Source organism: Scylla paramamosain, chromosome 25, assembly GCF_035594125.1.
Source record: "Scylla paramamosain isolate STU-SP2022 chromosome 25, ASM3559412v1, whole genome shotgun sequence".
In the NCBI taxonomy this organism is placed as follows: Eukaryota; Metazoa; Arthropoda; class Malacostraca; order Decapoda; family Portunidae; genus Scylla; species Scylla paramamosain.
The window spans coordinates 13165893-13187589 of record NC_087175.1 but is presented as its reverse complement, the minus strand read 5'-3'; the positions used below and the strand labels follow the sequence as shown (position 1 = coordinate 13187589).

Below are 21697 nucleotides of genomic sequence, written 5' to 3'. Positions count from 1 at the left end.
AATCTCTGATTTTGATGAGTTGATGGGAGCTGCTTCTCAGGCAATTTTAAACTTGATAGTTTGCTTTTCTTTCTCATGTTCCTTGACTTTAAATCTCCTGTTTCTCGCTGGGTGAATTCAAAGCTGATGGTGAGGTCAGCTACAGTGGATTTCAGCTTCATTATTCTCTCATTCATGTGCTTTACCACCATTTCCATGGCACTCTTGTATGCTCTTTCTTAAGACTCTAGTAGTGTCTTAATCGTTGATGAATCCATAATGAATTATGGCAAAGCTGTGAGGTTGTGGTTTAATTTAGTGAGGTTAGGGCTGCAGGGTGCTAGTGCATATGTGCAGAAGTGGGCCAGCAGGTATAGGGGCTCTGATTTTCACCAATTAATAAGTCCAAAGCCCCACTAATCCAGTAACTCTACCAACTTGACGGCTGTGTATACTACTTGCATAGGTGGTGCATTTCGTAGGGAGATGCAGGAGCTCCTTGATATCTGTGTTTACATTTGTGCGCGACCTCAGAAGAGAGAGAGAGAGAGAGAGAGAGAGAGAGAGAGAGAGAGAGAGAGAGAGAGAGAGAGAGAGAGAGAGAGAGAGAGAGAGAAGAGGGGCGAGGAAATTTAAGACAAGAGTGAATGAATGGACATGTGGTATATAACTGAGATTATTATCCCATTTATTTCTACGGGAACACGTGAGTGTTCGAGAGAGTGATAGATCTGGGATAGGTCTGACTGAGTAGAAGTTAAAAACGAGTAGCAAAATGAATAAAAGATCTCTCTCTCTCTCTCTCTCTCTCTCTCTCTCTCTCTCTCTCTCTCTCTCTCTCTCTCTCTCTCTCTCTCTCTCTCTCTCTCTCTCTCTCTCTCTCTCTCTCTCCCTCGGTGTGTGTGTGTGTGTGTGTGTGTGTGTGTGTGTGTGTGTGTGTGTGTGTCTTCCACTAATAACATATGTAATACATACCATCATTTTTATAAGTTTCTTAAAGAACGTGTTTACCCAATCCATACCATCATCATCTACACTACACTATACACAAAACACATCACCTTAACAACACAATATCTTTATTCTTCCCATACGCAATGGGGGGGTTACCTGTAGATAGCACCTTTCTTTTCTTCTTTAAAACTGTAATTATCTGTTTTCCTTTCATACTACAGAAAGAATAGTATTCATACATGCTGTTGAAGTTATCCTTTTCCCTCAGATAAGTTGCGATAAATCACACCTCTTCTATTCTTTTATATTGTAGTTAGCTTTCTCTTACATACTGCAGTCAGTGTATTAAATTCTACAGTATTATATTTTTTGGGGAAATTATCATCTTCATAACAACAATAGCAGAAGTCCACACGTTACTTGTCAACTTTTATGCTGCCGTGTGTGCTGTAGTGGAGTAAATCCAGCGAGGGCTTAAAGGTGTACTATTGATAACTGGAATCCCTCGTCAGAGTAATGAGTAACACGTGTGGAGAATCTAGCGCCGAGTGGACGTCAACAAGCAAGAGTCTCAGTGACTAGCTAATTTTGAGTCTCAAAAATAACTCAGAGGAGGAAGAAATAGCAGGAGAAACTCGTGTACAATCCAGAAATTCTCGACCACAAGCAACAGGAAATATGGATTTTCCGGAAAATTCTCTCTCTCTCTCTCTCTCTCTCTCTCCTCTCTCTCTCCCTCTCTCTCTCTCTCTCCTCTCTCTCTCTCCTCTCTCTCTCCTCTCTCTCTCTCACTCTCTCTCTCTCTCTCTCTCTCTCTCTCTCTCTCTCTCTATATATATATATATATATATATATATATATATATATATATATATATATATATATATATATATATATATATATATATATATATATATATATATATATATATATATATATATATATATATATATATATATATATATATATATATATATATATATATATATACACTCGTATGTATATAAATAATTTTCTGGAGAATATGATGTCCAGGAGATACGAGTACATATTGTTAACGACAGTAACTGGAAACCTTATGATTTGTATGTTTTTTTTCTTTGGCAATAACTGGTTTAATTTTCGGAACACTTATTCTTGATTTGTGTTTTAAAATGCATACGACCACCTTGTTATGTTTCACTGAATAATGTTGTCTTATTTTCCTGCATTATTTGTTCTACTACTTCTTGTTATTGTAAAAATATCACCATACAAGCAGGGCTGTCACTGACTGATGCTCTCACTCGCTGATTGTCGTATGTACATATTCCTCTGTTGTTTAAAACGTGCGGCATTTTTTTTCTCTTTACCAGCTGTATTCTAATTATAAGATTCCTAATTAAACACAGTTATCACCGTAGGAAGAATCAAGCATTTGATAATATGACTGACACAGGAATGATGCGACTAGTACAGACTCGTGATCTAACAAAGCTTGAATGATATACGACAATTTCCTTACTATCTCCGCCTCATAATAACATTTAAGCCGCTCTGGTATCAATTAAATAAAGCGAACAAATAACGTAAATTAAGGATAAATACTCACCGTCATTCTCTCCGCAGAAGGCGATGACGACGACCACCACCACCACCTGAAAAAAAGGAAGAAAATAAAATTATATAAATTAAGAACGCATTTTCTTGGTTAGGTCTGACTCTTTACAGTTTTTTCATGGATAACATGAAAAAAGAAAATTCTGATATTTGCTGCCATCTTTTCAATTTTCATATTTTATCTGGAAGTAAACACTTTAAAAGAACTTATTGAGGTGATAGCATAGATGTCAGTGTTTAGACGTGAAGATCTCCGAGGCCTGAATTTGAATTTTGCCAAAGCTGGTAATTTTTCACGCAATCACTGAATGGCCGAAGAACATCTACATGCTTCTTATCACCCTAATCTTCAATGGTGATTACATCGGAAATATCATAGGAACGAGCCCCTACAAAGGCGTCACCATGAGCGGCTGCTAACCAACAGTCGACCGTAAGTCTCTAGAACGAAATTTCAACAGAATTGCCTACCGGCGGCATAGGACAAAATATCGTATGTATAGTATGTATTTTATGATGCAAATAACACTGAAAAATTACCATTTGGGATTTATTTCATATATATATATATATATATATATATATATATATATATATATATATATATATATATATATATATATATATATATATATATATATATATATATATATATATATATATATATAGTAGTCATACAGCGAAACGTTGCAAGAATGAACCTCACTCCGCCAGAGTTGTTCTAATTCGACACCAACATTGTCTATGCACGTCCTTCTGCACGAAGGAATATTTACAAGACAGGCTAGCGGTGTAGCCTACACTACTACCATGCACTGTTTGATTACGGTACCTTCGACTGGTAATCGTGACTATAAGCATCGGATGGATTCATGTCTTCTGCTGACTACTATGTCTGATCAGGTTCATCGTTGGATTTTATCTTTTTAATACCACCTGCTTAAAGATTTGCTGTCCGCCTTTCCAGCTCGCTTGAAAATGCCACCAGTGATACGGCGAAACGTTGCAAGAATAAACCTCACTTAGCCAAAGCTGGTCTAACTCGACACTTGTGTTGCCCATACACGTCTTTCTATATATATATATATATATATATATATATATATATATATATATATATATATATATATATATATATATATATATATATATATATATATATGTATATATATATATATATATATATATATATATATATATATATATATATATATATATATATATATATATATATATATATATATATATATATACATACATATATATATATATATATATATATATATATATATATATATATATATATATATATATATATATATATATATATATATATATATATATATATATATATATATATATATATATATATATATATATATATCTATCTATCTATCTATCTATATATATATATATATATATATATATATATATATATATATATATATATATATATATAGCGAGAATCAGCCATTAACGTTAATGGGCAAGAGAATTTTGGTTAAGTTTTGATAAGTTAAGGTTTTGGTAAGTTAATGATATACATATATTATATATATATATATACGAGTATATATATATATATATATATATATATATATATATATATATATATATATATATATATATATATATATATATATATATATATATATATATATATATATATATATATATATATATATATATATATATATATATATATATATATATATATATATATATATATATGATGGCTAACTTAGCATTTATTAACTTCTTTAAGATATATTATTTATATCTTATGATTGTCCTTTTCTCTTTTGTAATTTTGTTTATGACTTAACCAAAGCTAATCATTTCCGTTAGATCGCGATTTCGCGTTTCTTAACCCTTCTTCAGTAACTTGTTGTAGCCGAGGTGGGAATGGCTGGAGTCATAACACACATAACATAATGTTAAGGAAAGTGGGGTGAAGTAGATGAAATGGGGTACAGAAGAAGAATAAAAAGTAGAAATATAGAAAGTAGTAGATAAAAATCGCAGGGCGTACCAACTTGCTATTTTTTATATTATTTTCCTTCTTATTTTCATCTGTCTCGCCCTCAAGGGTGGATTGACTAGGTTTGGGCCACCCAAACCTAGTATTGTGTGAGTGTATTTGTATCTATATACAAATTTAGGTTGTTTTGTGTTGAAGCTTTGTGTCGTGTTAAGTGTTTTTTGGCGTGTGTAAGCCAGATACTTCAGTGAGTGTGTGCCCTGCGGATGTAGGCAGTGGCTGAGGTATATGGGTTTCACATAGATGTCGGTGTTGAAGCTTTATTGGTCTTGTCTTATCAGGATGTCCAGGAATGGTACTGCTCCGTTGACGCTGTGCTCGAAGGCGAAGTTTAGCCTCGACATTTCTTGCATGCAACATCTTAATTGTTCCATTTCTTCTTTCTTCGTGTTTTTTTTTATTTTTTATGAGGATGTCCTCGATGTATCGGCAGTAGATCTCTGGTTTCTAAATTTTTTTTGAGGACTGTCTCTTCCACTCACCCCATAAAGAAGTTTGCTAGTAGCACTCCTAGTGGAAAACCTATAGCAACACTATCATTTTGTCTATAGTTTTCTCTGCTGGGGCAGGTGAAGGGTGCTTCTTGTGTGCAGCATTTGAGGAGGTCGCGGAGGGATATCCAGGGTAGGAGGTGCTGTCGTCGTGGTATACACGATCATTTATGGAACTGATGGTTCACTGAACTGGGACGTTTGTGAAGAGGAGCTCGACGTCTGGTGATGCTATGATTCCCCTTGCCTTGTTGGTTTTCAGGATGTCCAGGAAATCCGTGTCTGAATTCAGCCTGTAGGTGGCTGGTACTCGTACGTAAGGGTTCAGGATAGCGTAGAGCTTCTTAGCGATGAAGTAAGTAGGAGCGGGAATCTGTGAGATAATAGGTCTCTGTTTTCCAGTTTGTGTGTTTTTACACTGCCGTAACAGTAGCCCGTGCCGTACTCTCCGATGAGTTTGTTAAATTTGATGGTGTTGCTTTTGGCGTTACAAATGGAGATGAGCATATTATTTTTATTTATTTATTTATTTTTTTTTCAGGGTTTCCGTCGGGTCCCTTGTTATCTTTGCAAACTTTGTGTTATTCTTCAGGATGTCGTTGATCTTGTCTATGTACTCCGGAGTATTCATGAGGATGTAGGCTGCCCCTTTATCTGCTTTTCGTATTGTTATGTTGCGCTCTCCTTTAGTTGCTTGGCTGCCTCGACGTGCCTTTTCATGATGATCTTGCTTTTGAAGCTTCCTCTCATCTTCGCTGCTTCTGCAACTATTTCTTGATTGTAGGTGAACTTGATGGCGATGTGTCCTCTTCTGGTTATGTTGTCGATGAGCATTTCGCAGTCGACTCTCTTCTTATTTTTTTCGGTTTGGAGATGATGTGGCAGTTTAAGCCGAAGTGTAGAAGTTCTTTGGGTGAGGGTCTTTTCTATTACCTTTATGTAATCCTTAAGGGGCCGCTGGTGTTTCATGGTGGTTAAAGTTAACCATCAAGCGTAAAGCATCCCACCGCAGCCGTTGAAGAAGGGTCACGGAGCCGAAATCGGGACTTGGCAGAGATGACACACTATAAAGATACAGTACAAGAAAGAAAATGGCTGGACATCCTGGGGAGAGAAGTTGGTATTTATGCCCTGAGTCAAGGCGTCGCTCTGGACCATAAGAGGCGCTGATTGGCTGATACAACACGACTGGTTGGCTTGTTTTGTAGAGGGGACGGGAGGTGCTGATTGGTTGGCTCCGGTTGGCTGATGGGCTCACTCTGTGGCAGTGGTGTTTGGTCCTTTCACGTCCTTGGCAGGACCTGTAAATCCTTGGCCTGTACATTGAGCCTGAAGATGATTTTTAAAAAAATGATTATTTATTTATTTATTCATTTATTTTTATGTAGAAGGGGCACCGGCCAAGGGCAACAAAAAACAATAAAAAAAAAAAGGCCCACTGAGATGCCGGTCCAAGAATAGGGTCCGATGCGGAAGTCAAAAACTGAAGGATAAGTGTCTTGAAACCTCCTTCTTGGAGGAATTCAAGTCATAGGAAGGTGGAAACACAGAAGCAGGCAGGGAGTTCCAGAGTTTACCAGAAAAAGGGATGAATGACTGAGAATACTGGTTAACTCCTGCATTAGAGAGGTGGACAGAATAGGTGTGAGAGAAAGAAGAAAGTCTTGTAAAGCAAGGCCGCGATAGTAGGGGAGGCATGCAGTTAGCAAGATCAGAAGATCAGTTAGCATGAAAATAACGGTAGAAGATAGCTAGATGCAACACTGCGACGATGAGAAAAAGGCTGAAGACAATCAATTAGAGGAGAGGAGTTCATGAGACGAAAAGCATTTGATTCCACCCTGACAAAAAGAGTGGAATGAGTGAAACCCCCTAGACATACTCCATACATGGACAGACAAGGCCCTTGTACAGAGATAGCAGCCGGTGGGGGTGGGGAGTGGGTGAGAAAAACTGGCGGAGACCTCTCAGAACACCTAACTTCATAGAAGCTGTTTTAACTAGAGATGAGATGTAAAGTTTTCTGTTTAGATTATAAGAATAGGACAGACCGAGGATGTTCAATATAGAAAAGGGGGAGAGTTAAGTGTCAGTGAAGAAGAGGGGATAGTTGTCTGGAAGGTCGTAACGAGTGGAAAGATGGAGGAATTGAGTTTTTGAGACATTGAACAATACCAAGTTTGCTCTGCCCCAATCAGAAATTTTAGAGAGATCAGAAGTTAGGCGTTCTGTGGGTTCCCTGCGTGGATTCTTTACTTTCTGAAGGGTTAGACGTCTATGAAAAGACGTGAAAAGTGCAAAGTGGTATCATCAGCGTAGGAGTGAACAGGACAAAAAGTTTGGTTTAGAAGATCATTGATGAATAATAGGAAAAGAGTGAGTGACAGGACAGTACCCTGAGGAACACCACTGTTAATAGATTTAGGAAAAGAACAGTGACTTTCTACCACAGCAGCAATAGAACGGTTAGAAAGGAAACTTGAGATGAAGTTACAGAAAGAAAAATAGAAGCCATAGGAGAGTAATTTGAAAATCAAAGCTTTGTGCCAGACTCTATGAAAACTTTTCATATGTCTATATGTCATATGTCAAAAGTTCCACGAAAATCTATAATAAAAGAGGATGACCAAGACTCAGTAAGGAAAGCCAGAAGATCACCAGTAGAGTGGCCTAAGTGGTATACATACTGGAGATCAGATAGAAGGTTGTGAAGTGATAGATATTTAAGAATCTTCCTGTTGAGGATAGATTCAAAAATTTTAGATAGGCAGGAAATTAAAACAATAGGACGGTAGTTTGAGAGATTAGAATGGTCATCCTTTTTAGGAACAGGCTGAATGTAGGTAAACTTCCAGCAAGAAGGAAAGGTTAACAGACAGAGTTGAAAGAGTTTGACTAGGCAAGGTGCAAGCACGGAGGCACAGTTTCGGAGAACAATAGGAGGGACCCCATCAGGTCCATAAGCCTTTCGAGGGTTTAGGCCAGCGAGGGCATGGAAAAAATCATTGCGAAGAATTTTAATAGATACCACAAAGTAGTCAGAGGGTGGAGGAGATAGAGGAACAAGCCCTGAACCATCCCAGGTATAGTTTTTAGCAAAGTTTTGAGCGAAGAGTTCAGCTTTAGAGATGGATGTGATAGCAGTGGTGCCATCTGGTTGAAATAAAGGGAAAGAAGAAGCAAAATTATTAGAGATGATTTTCGGCTAGATGTCAGAAGTCACGAGGGGAGTTAGATCTTGAAAGATTTTGACACTTTCTATTAATGAAGGAGTTTTTGGCTAGTTGGAGAACAGACTTGGCATGGTTCCAGGCAGATATATAAAGTGCATGAGATTCTGGTGATGGAAGGCTCAAGTACTTCTTTTGGGCCACCTCTCTATCATGTATAGCGTGAGAACTGGCTGTTTTAAATAAACCAAGGTTTGGAAGGTTTAGGTCGAGAAAAAGAGTGAGGATTGTACGCCTCCATGGTAGACACTATCACCTCTGTTATGTGCTCGGCACACAGAGACGGGTCTCTGACACTGAAGTAGTAGTCATTCCAAGGAGAATCAGCATAATACCTCCTCAGGTTTCCTAACTAGCAGAGGCAAAAAGCCAGAGGCACCTTCGCTTAGGGGGATCCTGAGGAGGGATTGGAGTGATAGGGCAAGTTACAGATATGAGATTGTGATCGAGGGAACCCAACGAAGAAGAGAGGGTAACAACATAAGCAGGAGGATTAGAGGTTAAGAAAAGGTATCTCCAAGACGGTCAGGAATACGAGTAGGGTGTTGGATTATTTGCTCTAGGTCGTGGAGGATAGCAAAGTTGAAGGCTAGTTCACCAGGATGGTCAGTGAAGAAAGAGGAAAACCAAAGAATGGAGATCTCTGCAAAAGTGAAGAGAGTCAGAATGTGTTCCACTCTGGAAGTTAAGTGGTCAAATATTTTTTTGTGGTCTGAGGAGTTAGGTGAGAGGTTTACAGCACAGATAAATTTAGTTTGAGAGTGACTCTGTAGTCGTAGTCAGATGATGGAAATCTCGAAAGGTTCAAGAGCGTGGGCAGGAGAGCAGGTTAAGTCGTTGCGCACATAAACACGACATCCAGCTTTTGATTGAAAATGAAGATAGAGAAAGTGGGAGGGAACAGAAAAGGGGCTACTGTCAGTTGCATCATATACCTGTGTTTCAGTGAGGAAAAGAAGATGAGGTTTAGTAGAGGAGAGGTGGTATTCTACAGATTGAAAATTATAACTAAGACCGCGAATGTTCCAGAAGTTAATGAATAAAAAGGTGAGGGGGTTGTCAAAACTTTTAATTTAAGGTCGATACCAGAAGGGGGACATTTTTTTCTTTTATGCCAAGGGCAACAAAAATCCAATAAAAAAATATGCCACTGAAATGTCAGTCCCATAAAAGCGTCAAAGCAGTGGTTAAAAATTGATGAATAAGTGTCTTGAAACTTCCCTCTTGAAGGAATTCAAGTCATAGGAAGGTGGAAATACAGAAGCAGGCAGGGAGTTCCAGAGTTTACCAGAGAAAGGGATAAATGAGTGAGAATACTGGTTAACTCTTGTGTTAGAGAGGCGGACAGAATAGGGGTGAGAGAAAGAAGAAAGGGTTGTGCAGCGAGGCCGCGGAAGGAGGGGAGGCATGCAGTTAGCAAGATCAGAAGAGCAGTTAGCATGAAAATAGCGGTAAAAGACAGATAGATATGCAACATTGCGGCGGTGAGAAAGAGGCTGAAGACAGTCAGTTAAAGGAGGGGAGTCGATGAGACGAAAAGATTTGTGGTCCCCTTCCCAGATCGGGACTCCGAGGCTGGTGTAGGAGTCGCCATGATAATTTCGAATTTTGAGTGAAGGGTGTGCTTGTAGTTTTGTGTGAAGGAAGAGAGTTGTCTTTAGAGGTCAGGCTGTTTTGTGAAACACAAAGTGAAACGTTCAGTGAGGTCACAGGTGGGTTTAATGATAAGTTCACAGCACCCCTGATCCAATGCCTTAGACCTCACTGGAAGTAATTATCGTTTCGGCAGGTGTCTACTGCCTTCTCCTTACAGTGCTTCAAATATTGCAAGGCGTCTCGCATCTGTATACATTATCTAAGATTTCAGAATTTTCTTACAGGTCTTTTCTTGTGATCTTGGTGCCCTGCTGTTGTTGTAAGTGTATTCTTGGGGCTCCGGATGTCAGGTGGCAGGTGAGCCGTCGAGACAGCTTCGTCGTCCTATCTCTTTCGAAGTGGGAACTGTTTCTAAGTAGGAGGTGGCTGATTTTCTTGTTCTTGTAGTATATGTGGAGCTTTATCTTCCTTTTGGATCTGTAGATTTGACATTTCTTTTCACTATTCGTGTAATAATTCCTTCATCTTCTTTGCATGCTGTAGAGAAGAAGATATGGTAGTATATGGTGATGTCAGGCTTTCTTGAGTCTTCGGAGGAGCTGGAGTTATGTCACCTATCGATGATCTTGGTTTAATGGAGAATATTCTTTTTACTGAAGCTGTTATTTATTAATACTTGTGTTGTCCTTTCTATTTCTTAATGTACTTGCTGCCAAGTACTGCAGTGTGTGAGTGCTCTTCGGATGTAAGCACCGATAGTAGATTCCTTATATCGGTCATGGAATTCGCTCCTTCTAATTAAGGCAGTGCCCAGGATTAGTAGGCTTAATATATATTGCTATATTGAGCTTCACTTGCTGTTGCTTCACGAGGACGTCGAGGAAGGGCATGGTACCGTTCACATTGTGTTCTGTGGTGAAGTTAAGACCAGAAATTTCTTCAAAGCAGCGCTTGAGTTGGTCATCACCAACGTTGCTTGTAGTCTTGAAAATGTCGTCACTATAGCGGCTATATATATATATATATATATATATATATATATATATATATATATATATATATATATATATATATATATATATATATATATATATATATATATATATATATGGCTCCTCAGTCTTTTGAAACATTTCTTTCTCCACGCAGCCCATAAAGAAGGGAGAACCCATGGCTACACCATCAGTTTGATTGTACTTGTTTCCTCGAGGGCAGGTAAAAGGGATTCCATTGTGCAGCATTTGAGGAGTCCGCGTAGTGCAATTTCAGGAATGTCAAGCGGGTATGCAGAGTCGTTATGGTACAGTCTGACATTGGTAAAAAGTTATTCCTCATCAAGTGAGGCAATGTTACCATCGGTGGTGTTGCTCTTGAGGATGTGAAGAAAATCAGATGCAGACTGTAGGCTGTAGGTAGTGGGAACATAAGGCGCCAGTATGTTGAACAGCTTTTTAGCGATGTGGTACGTCGGTGTAGGTATTTGAGAAGTTATTGGGCGCAACTTGTTTTCTGGCTTGTGTGTTTTAACGTTACCCTAACAGTAACCCATGCTGTATTTGCCCACGAGCTTGTTAAACTTGACGTTTTTGCTGCTACCGTTGCATTTGGCTATTATTTTTTTTCTTCTTTTCCACAATCTAAAACATTCCTTCCGTGGTTCGAATGAGGCCACGATAACTCAATGATCCCTTTGCTTTACAAAGGCCTCATTCCACTTGCTCTGCTGCCCAACTTTCACTTCTTCAATCTACTCCGTTCCTCTATCCTTCCCACTCCAACTATTTTTTTCACCGTGGTTCGAATGAGGCCACTATAACCAAATGACCCCTTTGCTTTCCAGAGGTACTCTTCTGCTGACACTGCTATGATCCTTTGTACTCTGACAATTCACTCCTTTCCAACACTTTCCTTTCTGTCTCAGACTATTCTACCGTGCTTCAGAAGAAGCCACTATAATGAAAATGATCCCTCTGCTCTATAGAGGTACTTTTGCTTTTTATAATTGATACAAAACTTACCACCTCTAACAATCCCCTGTGTTCCGCTCGCTTCCTCAAACTACCTGGTGGTTCGGAATCCACGTTAAACTGTCAGTCCCTCCGCTCTATGGAGGCGTGCGCGCGTCCATGGCAGTGACATACAGAAACAGCACCTGAGACGGGCCACTTATAGCCCGTGTGGGACTTTGTGCCTCATGAATCAAGAAGAAGAAGCGTGTCCAGTCATTTCAGAGCAACTGAGGAAGGGTTAAGGAACCTAAAATCGCGATCTAGCAAACATAACTAGGTACGGCGAAGTCATCCATCAGATTTCAAAAGAGAATAAGACTCTTGTAAGATATAAAGAAAATATCTTCAATAAAATGATAAATACTGAGTTAGCAATCACATATAATGAAATACAGTGGTACCTCGGTGTCCGTCCTTAATCCGTTCCAGATCCATGAACTTATACAAGACAGGATGTATACCAAACATCCCATAAGAAATAAAGGGAAAAAGATTAATTCGTTCCCATGAAAAAAAAAAAAAAAATCCTATTGTTATTGGTATATTGGCATAGTGCATTGATGAGGTTGTATAAAATAATTTAAACATTGCTGGATACTAAAATACATACGGTTCTAATGCTGTTTAACACAATACACCCTTAACACTTATTATCACGCTCAAGTTGTGGATCACATCATTTGAAGCATTTATAATGGTTACACCATGTGGCGCAAATAACAAAAAACAAGTAGTCAAAATAGTAAAAATATCCTACATGATTGCAGTAATAAAACAGAGGTAGTGGCCTAGTCACGGAGGAGAGGTGAAGAAAACAAGTCGGCTGCTGAGATGTACGAGTACACAACAAACTTTGCGAGTCACTGAATAGGGCTGCATTTTCATTTTCAACATTTCCTTACATCATATTATGGTTAGAAAATATGATATAGCATCCTCGCCTATAATACGGTGGTGTAGATCTTCTGGCGCACGGGTGAAGATTTCAAAATTAAATTTACGGGATGCCTTACATTAGCAAATAACACGCAAGATGATTTTTTGAGCCATTTTTATGAAAAAAAAAAAAAATGTCTTATATGCCGTCAGATACGATAAATGCAAAAGCAAGTAGATGAAATAGATGAAAATGTAAAATCACTTTACCTAGCCGAGATGAGTCGAGTGCCTACTAGGATGGTGCTAAGAGGGGAAGGAGAGTCCCCTGAGGCTCACCAACCTGGCAACACTGCTCATGGGCAATCGTGCCTTTGTCTGGCGTACGGTGTCGTCACCCATTTTGACTCGCAAGTCCTAGCACGCGAGTCCTGTTCCAAACAAAGGTTTTACCAAGCAATTTATTTTATTTTATTTTATTTTATTTATTTATTTGTTATTATTTTTTTATTTTTTTTATTTTTTTGCTTCCAAACAGGACGTATACCGTTTCACCTTCAAAGAAGGCATCTCCAAGATAATATATATATATATATATATATATATATATATATATATATATATATATATATATATATATATATATATATATATATATATATATATATATATATATACATATATATAATTTAAAAAATAAGAGCAAAAAATAATAAGGGGCATAATAAAAAAAGTAAAAAAAAAACCGACATATGTATGACGGTGGGTCACATTAACAAAAAAAAAATAAAAAATAAAAAATAAATAAATAAATAAAAATAAAAATAATAATAAAAATAATAATAATAATATTATAAAGCAGTAAAGACATTGTATGGAGCTTTTATTATTATTATTATTATTATCATTATTATTATTATTATTGTTATTATTATTATAGTTAACAATGTAACCCACCGTCATACACATGTTTTTTTCTGTTTTTTTACTTTTTTTTTTTCTGTGCCCCTTACATGTTACTTTTTTGCTCTTATTTTTTAAATTGTCTTTTTATATTGTGATAAATATAATTATATATTTTAGCCTAAAGATGTCTTCTGTGGAGGTGAAACGTTGCAAGTAATAAAGTGAAGAAAAGAAAGAACTCTGGATGCTTTCCCTGCTCACCTCTGTTACGTCTCGAAACTTTGTCATTTATTAACATACCTAGCCCAGGGAACAACCGCTTTCAAGAGACTTCATTCAAGTTAGGGGGTGGCTCGTAATGTTCACTACACTTCAGTGGATGCAGCGCTTGGTTGGAATCTGATGAAGACTCCACAACAAGCAACGGTTAGCTGTCAGTATTTTTATATTTTTATTTTTACTTAGGGTAAGGTTTACTAAAAACCTATTATTTAGTGATATCTTAAATAGAAGATATGACAATGGTTGCATAGGGATATATAGGAATCTGGAAAATTCCATTATAAAGTTGACAAAAGAAGATTAAATTTTGAATTCCTCAATAAATGTAAGATCTACAATATTATATCTAAATTTCTTCACTTTAAAGTACACAAACCTAACATTAGAAACTCAAAAACCTATTTCACTTGCCAATTTAGATTAATTAACCTAGAAACTAATAACAAAAAATTTTCTTCCAAAACAACAAACTACTTAACTTGATCAAGTTTACCTTAATCATGTAAAAAAAAAAAAAAAAAAACACAGTCTCTCATCTAGATTTCGGTTGCCTTTATATCCCCGAGTTAAACGCAGTAATGACTCAAAAATAAGACATGAAATCAATCAGAATAAGAAATTAGAAGCTTTGGGCATCCTGATTAACAATGGTGTCAACAAAAAACAAAACGGTTATCAACCTCTCAGTCAGAACACTTACTACCTCAGAAATTGATGTACTTTCACTGGGACTCTCAAACTCCATCCCTAAATGTAAAGTTAATTTTGTGAACCATTTTTTTTTTTCCTTCGAACACTTAGTCAGTTAAATATTTCCCTTACAAAACCCCTCAAATGGGGAAGCTTGATTAAGGATATCTCCTATATAGCTTACTTGTGTTTTCAAGATTTCAATACAATTAAACGTTCTTTCCTAAAATTACTACAATCTCTCTATGACTCACTCATTAAATTGAAATCAGATGGTTCAATTATTATAACTAGACCAGATAAAGTTCGCGGCACAGTGGTTATGAATAAAAAAAAAAATATTCACTATGTAACAAAATTTCACTTTTGTCTTGTCCTTGGCCCCCAGCCATAATTTTCCAGTTATTCCCATCGAAACAAAATTGAAAAAAAAAAAAAAAAGATCCTAAAGCTTTGCTTTTGTGCTTACATTTTTGCCTCATTTCATTATAGTATGGGTTACTGTTGGTTTTCATGTCAGGTAGAGACCTTTGCAAAATCTCAATTGCTTATCTAATTGCTTTTGAAATGTTGCAAACATGTTAAAGCAATAAAAAAACAATATAAAGTGTTCTAAAGATTTTTAATATTAATAAGATCATTCTTGAACGGACCAGATCTAGCAAGAAATTTCTCATATTTAGAAGAATTTGTTTACATTTCAGAAATCTTCTCAAATCTTCCAGGCACTTTTAAAAGTTTCTAGAAAATTCTAGAACATTCTATTCAATATAAACATTTCCAGAATATTGTATAACTTTCTAGAATACAGGAGAAATATGTAGAAGAATCAATAATTTTCTAGAATCTATAAGATTTTCTAGAATGATTCAGAATATTCTTAAGTAGGTTCAAGAATATTCTAGAAAGATTGAGAACATTCTGGAACACATTCTAGGAAGTCTAAGAATATTCTAGTTGACAATATAAAAGTAGGGGCTTGCAGACCACCAATCAGTTCTGCTTTGGTTGCCTGAGAAGGCATATCACAAAAGGTGAAATGGCATTAAGAGGCTGCAGTCATTCTCCAGATGCATTCTGCTACATATGTGGTCAATTCATCAAGACAAGAACAAAGAAGTTCTCTGCGACAGCATCTGGCAAAATGTGTGAAGCCTACAAAGCTTATTTTTCTGTGCCAGTTGGGGACCAAGACAAAACCTAGACACCTCATTTTGCTTGTGAGCATTGTAAGAAAACACTAGAAGGTAAAATAGCTGTTATTTTATTTTATTTTATTTTTTCAAGAGTAAAATCCAGTTAAGAATTAAGAATAAAAATAAAATAAGTTTAAGAGAAACTCATACTGTTGTTCTTTCACAGGATGGTATAGAACGGAAAACAGCTATGAAATATGCTATGGTGTGAACCTACTGATCACTTAACTGACTGCTTTTTTTGTTGATCTGGGAAAAATGCATCTGCTGTTTTCTATCCAGACATTCCATCTTCCATTGTACCAGTACCACACAGTGCTGATCTTCCCGTACTAGCTCCTCCAGAAAGAAGTCAACTATCAGAAGAAAGCAGCAAGTCAAAAGATTAGCTAAACAGAGAGGAAGACTGTGACATCACAGATACAGTTGTAGTTAGGAGGAATCCTTACTACCTAAACCAAAAGGATTTCAATGACCTCATCAGAGATCTTGGTTTGACAAAGTCAAATGGTGAGCTTTTGATTTCAAGGTTGAAGGAATGGGATTTACTTGATGACTGTGTAAGTGACCAGCCAAAGAAAATGTCCTTGAAGGTCCATATCCTAGAGGACCTAGATGCTCACCTCAACAACTTGAAGGAGAATATGGAAGCATATTCAGAGGAACAAAGGGAGCGCTTTCACCAAGATAAATTGAACTTTGAACAGATATATTAGGGATCCTTCAATGAAAACGTGATGATAGACGACATTTTGGGGCTCATACATGAAAGTTCTGTTATATTCACGCAAATCAAGAAAACTGTTAATATTTAATCCTAAAAATTAGTTTCAGAAGTTTTGAAATAAATTTCATATCAATTGAATTTTTTTTGTCCAAAAATTGTGAAAATGGTGGAATTTTGCTATTTTGGGACAAAAAAATAATACTAAAAGCCACAAAAGCAAAGTTTGACTGGAATAATGGATAATGGAATAATTTTGTATTGTTTTGCATTGAAAAGAGTTAGAAAATAACATTTGCTTGTTAAAGATAAAAAATGTTACATAGTGTCATATCAGTAAAGTTGAACATATCTTAATTGATACATCTAAATTTAAATTAATTAAATTAGATTAATTTCATTATATTACTAAATTTGAAGATAAACTAGCAAGACTACTGAGAAGTCTCCTTAAACTAAATGTTATCACTAAAGATATCATTAACTACATGTTCACGAAGGGTTCGTTCCCAGGCATTATGGCCTTTCAAAACCTCACAAAGCTGGCAATCCTATCAGGCCCATCCTCAGTTCCATTAATACTTACAATATATAAATATTTTGTCCCCATACTGAAACCTCTAACATAAAATAGATTCACCTCAAAAAATTCTTACGATTTCGTTAAAGAAATAAATAAATTAGAAGTCATTAATACTGTCATGGCGAGTTTTGGTATAAAGTCGTTTTACTAATATCCCCCCTGATGAAACCATTCAGATCATCAGTTATGAACTATTTAATTACGCAAAAAAATAAACATTTGATCAGCTTATTAGATTTGGCAATTAAATATATATATATATATATATATATATATATATATATATATATATATATATATATATATATATATATATATATATATATATATATATATATATATATATATATATATATATATATATATATATATATATATATATATATATATATATATATATATATATATATATATATATATATATATATATATATATATATATATATATATATATATATATATGACAAACAAAATAACGAAAAAAAAGTAACATGTAATGTAGATTTAAGAGAAAGAAGAAAAGTTGAAACTGAAAATATGAAAGAAACGAACAAGAAAGCTAGCTTCATAAATGAAGAAAAGAAGCAGGGAAATATTTTGGAAAACAAAGCAAGGTAAAAATAAACTGTATAATTTTTTTTATAAACAAAACCTCAAAGTGTAAGACCAAAAAAATAAAGTATAAAAGTACAGAAAACAAAAATCATTCCCTTAAAAGCAAACAAGACACGAAAACTCAATAACTAAGAAAAAAAAAACATAAAAACGGGAAAAGAAGAACAGATCATTAGACAATAATAAATAAATAAATAAATAAATAAATAAAATTGATATATAGATAGTTTCACCAAAGTAAGATAAGAAATTGTAAAACTAGAAATTTAATTGAAATGCAGAATAAAAAAAATAATGTCCACAGATAAGATAAGATACTACACTTTGATCTTAGCCAAAAGGGGTTAATATCAGTTTATTGTGATGTTTTTTCTCCTTTCTCTTCGTCCTTCCCATAGTCAGAAACACCTTGATTGAGTCCTTGAGAGAGAGAGAGAGAGAGAGAGAGAGAGAGAGAGAGAGAGAGAGAGAGAGAGAGAGAGAGAGAGAGAGAGAGAGAGAGAGAATGTGTGTGTGTGTGTGTGTGTGTGTGTGTGTGTGTGTGTGTGTGTGTGTGTGTGTGTGTGTGTGTGTGTGTGTGTGTGTGTGTGTGTGTGTGTGTGTGTGTGTGTGTGTGTGTGTGTGCAAATATGTTTTGTATCGTTGCCACAACAAAACACAATAGCTCTCTCTCTCTCTCTCTCTCTCTCTCTCTCTCTCTCTCTCTCTCTCTCTCTCTCTCTCTCTCTCTCTCTCTCTCATTCATCTATTTATTTTATATTAATTCTAGAAATATACTTAAAAATTTTGATGATGATGATGATGATGATGATGATACTAAGGAGGAGGAGGAAGAGGAAGAGGAAGAGGAGGAGGAGGAGGAGGAGGAGGAGGAGGAGGAGGAGGAGGAGGAGGAGGAGGAGGAGGAGAAGGAAAACAATGACAAGGAGAACGATGATGAAAGTCATGAAAAGTAAAAACAAATAATAATAATGATAATAATAATAATCATAATAATAATAGTAATAATAATAATAATAACCAGGTAATAGGTGCTTTAAGCTGCGGAGTAATTTAAGGAGCCTTCACCCAGCGGATAGGGGGTTCTAATTTTCAGACGCGTCGCATACCTTTTGGTGATATGGAGTCCGCGTGCACACGCCATGCCGAGTCGCGCCGCCGTGATGGTTGCGGCGAGTGACATGTTGTTATAAATGACTTTGTTTTCAATATGCGGAGCTTTATCTATGTTATGATCACACTATCATGTTCATGAGAGTTTTTCCTACTTAATGTAATAATATATTTCAGCATTCAATGATTGACTGTTGAAAATAGGGAGCATGACTAAAACATGTTATAAACATTTTTTTAAATATCTTCACAGTTTAACTCATCGTAATACAATTGTCTTTTTTTTTTTGTCAAGTTTTTACAATACATCTTTACATTCACTGTTGACTCTGATGTGTCAACCAAAACTGGCTGTCCCGTATATGAAGTGAGTTATGGCATATAATTCGCGCATTTAGCACGCTCGAGCTCGAGCTGTAGTAATAAAGCGAAGAAAATGTCATAAAATAAGAAAGATGCGCAATCAAAAGTTACTTGAAAGGAGGTGTTTCTGAGATTGAAATCGCAATCTTTACAGGAGGAGGCAGTAGACACCTGCCGAAACGATAATTACTCCCAGTGAGGTCTAAAGCACTGTTCAGGGGGTGCTGTGAACTTATCATTAAACCCAGCTGTGACCTCACTGAACGTTTCCCTTTGTGTCTCACAACACAAGGGGGTAGTCACAGCCTGCCCTCTAAAGACAACTCTCTTCCTCCACACAAAACTACAAGCACCTAATAACACACACACCCTTCACTCCAAAAATTTTAAAATCATGGCGACTCCTACACCAGCCTCGGAGTCCCCATCTGGGGAGGGGACCATAAATGTCCCCAGGTCGGACTGCCTTTCCGTCGACGACCCTAAGTGTCTTGACACCCCCCTCAACTTTTTCTTCATTAACTTCTGCAACATTCGCGGTCTAAGATCTAATTTTCAATCTGTAGAACACCACCTCTCCTCTTCTAAACCTCATCTTCTTTTCCTCACTGAAACTCAGGTGTCTGAGGCAACTGACAGTAGCCCCTTTTCTGTTCCCTCCTACTTTCTCTATCCTCATTTTCGATCCAAAGCTGGATGTTGCGTTTATGTGCGCAATGACTTAACCTGCTCTCGTGCCCACGCTCTTGAATCTTCCGAGTTTTCCACCATCTGGCTACGACTACAGAGTCATTCTCATACTAAATTTATCTGTGCTGTATACCTCTCTCCTAACTCCTCTGACTATAAGAAATTCTTTGACTACTTAACTTCCAAAGTGGAGCACATTCTGACCCTCTTCCCTTTTGCAGAGATCTCCATTCTTGGAGACTTCAATGTTCACCACCAGCTTTGGCTTTCCTCTCCCTTCACTGACCATCCTGGTGAACTAGCCTACAACTTTGCTATCCTCCATGACCTAGAGCAATTGGTGCAACACCCTACTCGTATTCCTGACCGTCTTGGAGATACGCCCAACATTCTTGACCTTTTCCTGACCTCTAATCCTTCTGCTTATGCTGTCACCCTTTCTTCTCCGTTGGGCTCCTCCGATCACAATCTCATATCTTTATCTTGTCCTATCACTCCAATCCCTCCTCAGGATTCCCCTAAGCGAAGGTGACTCTGGCGTTTTGCCTCTGCTAGTTGGGGGGACCTGAGGCGGTATTTTTCTGATTTTCCTTGGAATGACTACTGCTTCCGTGTCAGAGACCCGTCTTTGTGTGCTGAGCGCATAACAGAGGTGATAGTGTCTGGCATGGAGGCGTACATTCCTCACTCTTTTTCTCGTCCTAAACCTTCTAAACCTTGGTTTAACACAGCTTGTTCTCGTGCTATACATGATAGAGAGGTGGCCCACAAAAGGTACTTAAGCCTTCCTTCACCAGAATCTCATGCACTTTATATTTCTGCCCGGAACCATGCCAAGTCTGTTCTCCAACTAGCCAAAAACTCCTTCATTAACAGAAAATGTCAAAACCTTTCAAGATCTAACTCCCCTCGTGATTTCTGGCATCTAGCCAAAAATATCTCCAATAACTTTGCTTCTTCTTCTTTCCCTCCTCTACTTCAACCAGATGGCACCACTGCTATCACATCTATTTCTAAAGCTGAACTCTTTGCTCAAACCTTTGCTAAAAACTCTACCTTGGACGATTCTGGGCTTGTTCCTCCCTCTCCTCCACCCTCTGACTACTTCATGCCTCGTATTAAAATTCTTCGTAATGATGTTTTCCATGCCCTCGCTGGCCTAAACCCTCAGAAGGCTTATGGACCTGATGGGGTCCCTCCTATTGTTCTCCGAAACTGTGCCTCCGTGCTTGCACCTTGCCTAGTCAAACTCTTTCAGCTCTGTCTGTCAACATCTACCTTTCCTTCTTGCTGGAAGTTTGCCTACATTCAACCTGTTCCTAAAAAGGGTGACCGCTCTAATCCCTCAAACTACCGTCCTATTGCTTTAATTTCCTGCTTATCTAAAGTTTTTGAATCTATCCTCAACAGGAAGATTCTTAAACATTTATCACTTCACAACCTTCTATCTGATCGCCAGTATGGGTTCCGTCAAGGCCGCTCTACTGGTGATCTTCTGGCTTTCCTTACTGAGTCTTGGTCATCCTCTTTTAGAGACTTTGGTGAAACTTTTGCTGTTGCCTTGGACATATCAAAAGCCTTTGATAGAGTCTGGCACAAAGCTTTGATTTCCAAACTACCCTCCTACGGTTTCTATCCTTCTCTCTGTAACTTCATCTCAAGTTTCCTTTCTGACCGTTCTATTGCTGCTGTGGTAGACGGTCACTGTTCTTCTCCTAAATCTATTAACAGTGGTGTTCCTCAGGGTTCTGTCCTGTCAC

General features: G+C 37.0%; 1 protein-coding gene across 1 annotated transcript in view; it reads right to left on the bottom strand.

Annotated features, from left to right (window-relative positions):
* The window catches only part of LOC135113220 (uncharacterized), a 633180-nt gene that overhangs the window by 605641 nt on the left and 5842 nt on the right, over positions 1-21697 (bottom strand). The window contains exon 2 of the mRNA XM_064028389.1: positions 2525-2570. Within this exon, the coding sequence (XP_063884459.1) occupies positions 2525-2570 (46 nt within the window). The remainder of the gene's footprint in view (positions 1-2524; positions 2571-21697) is intronic.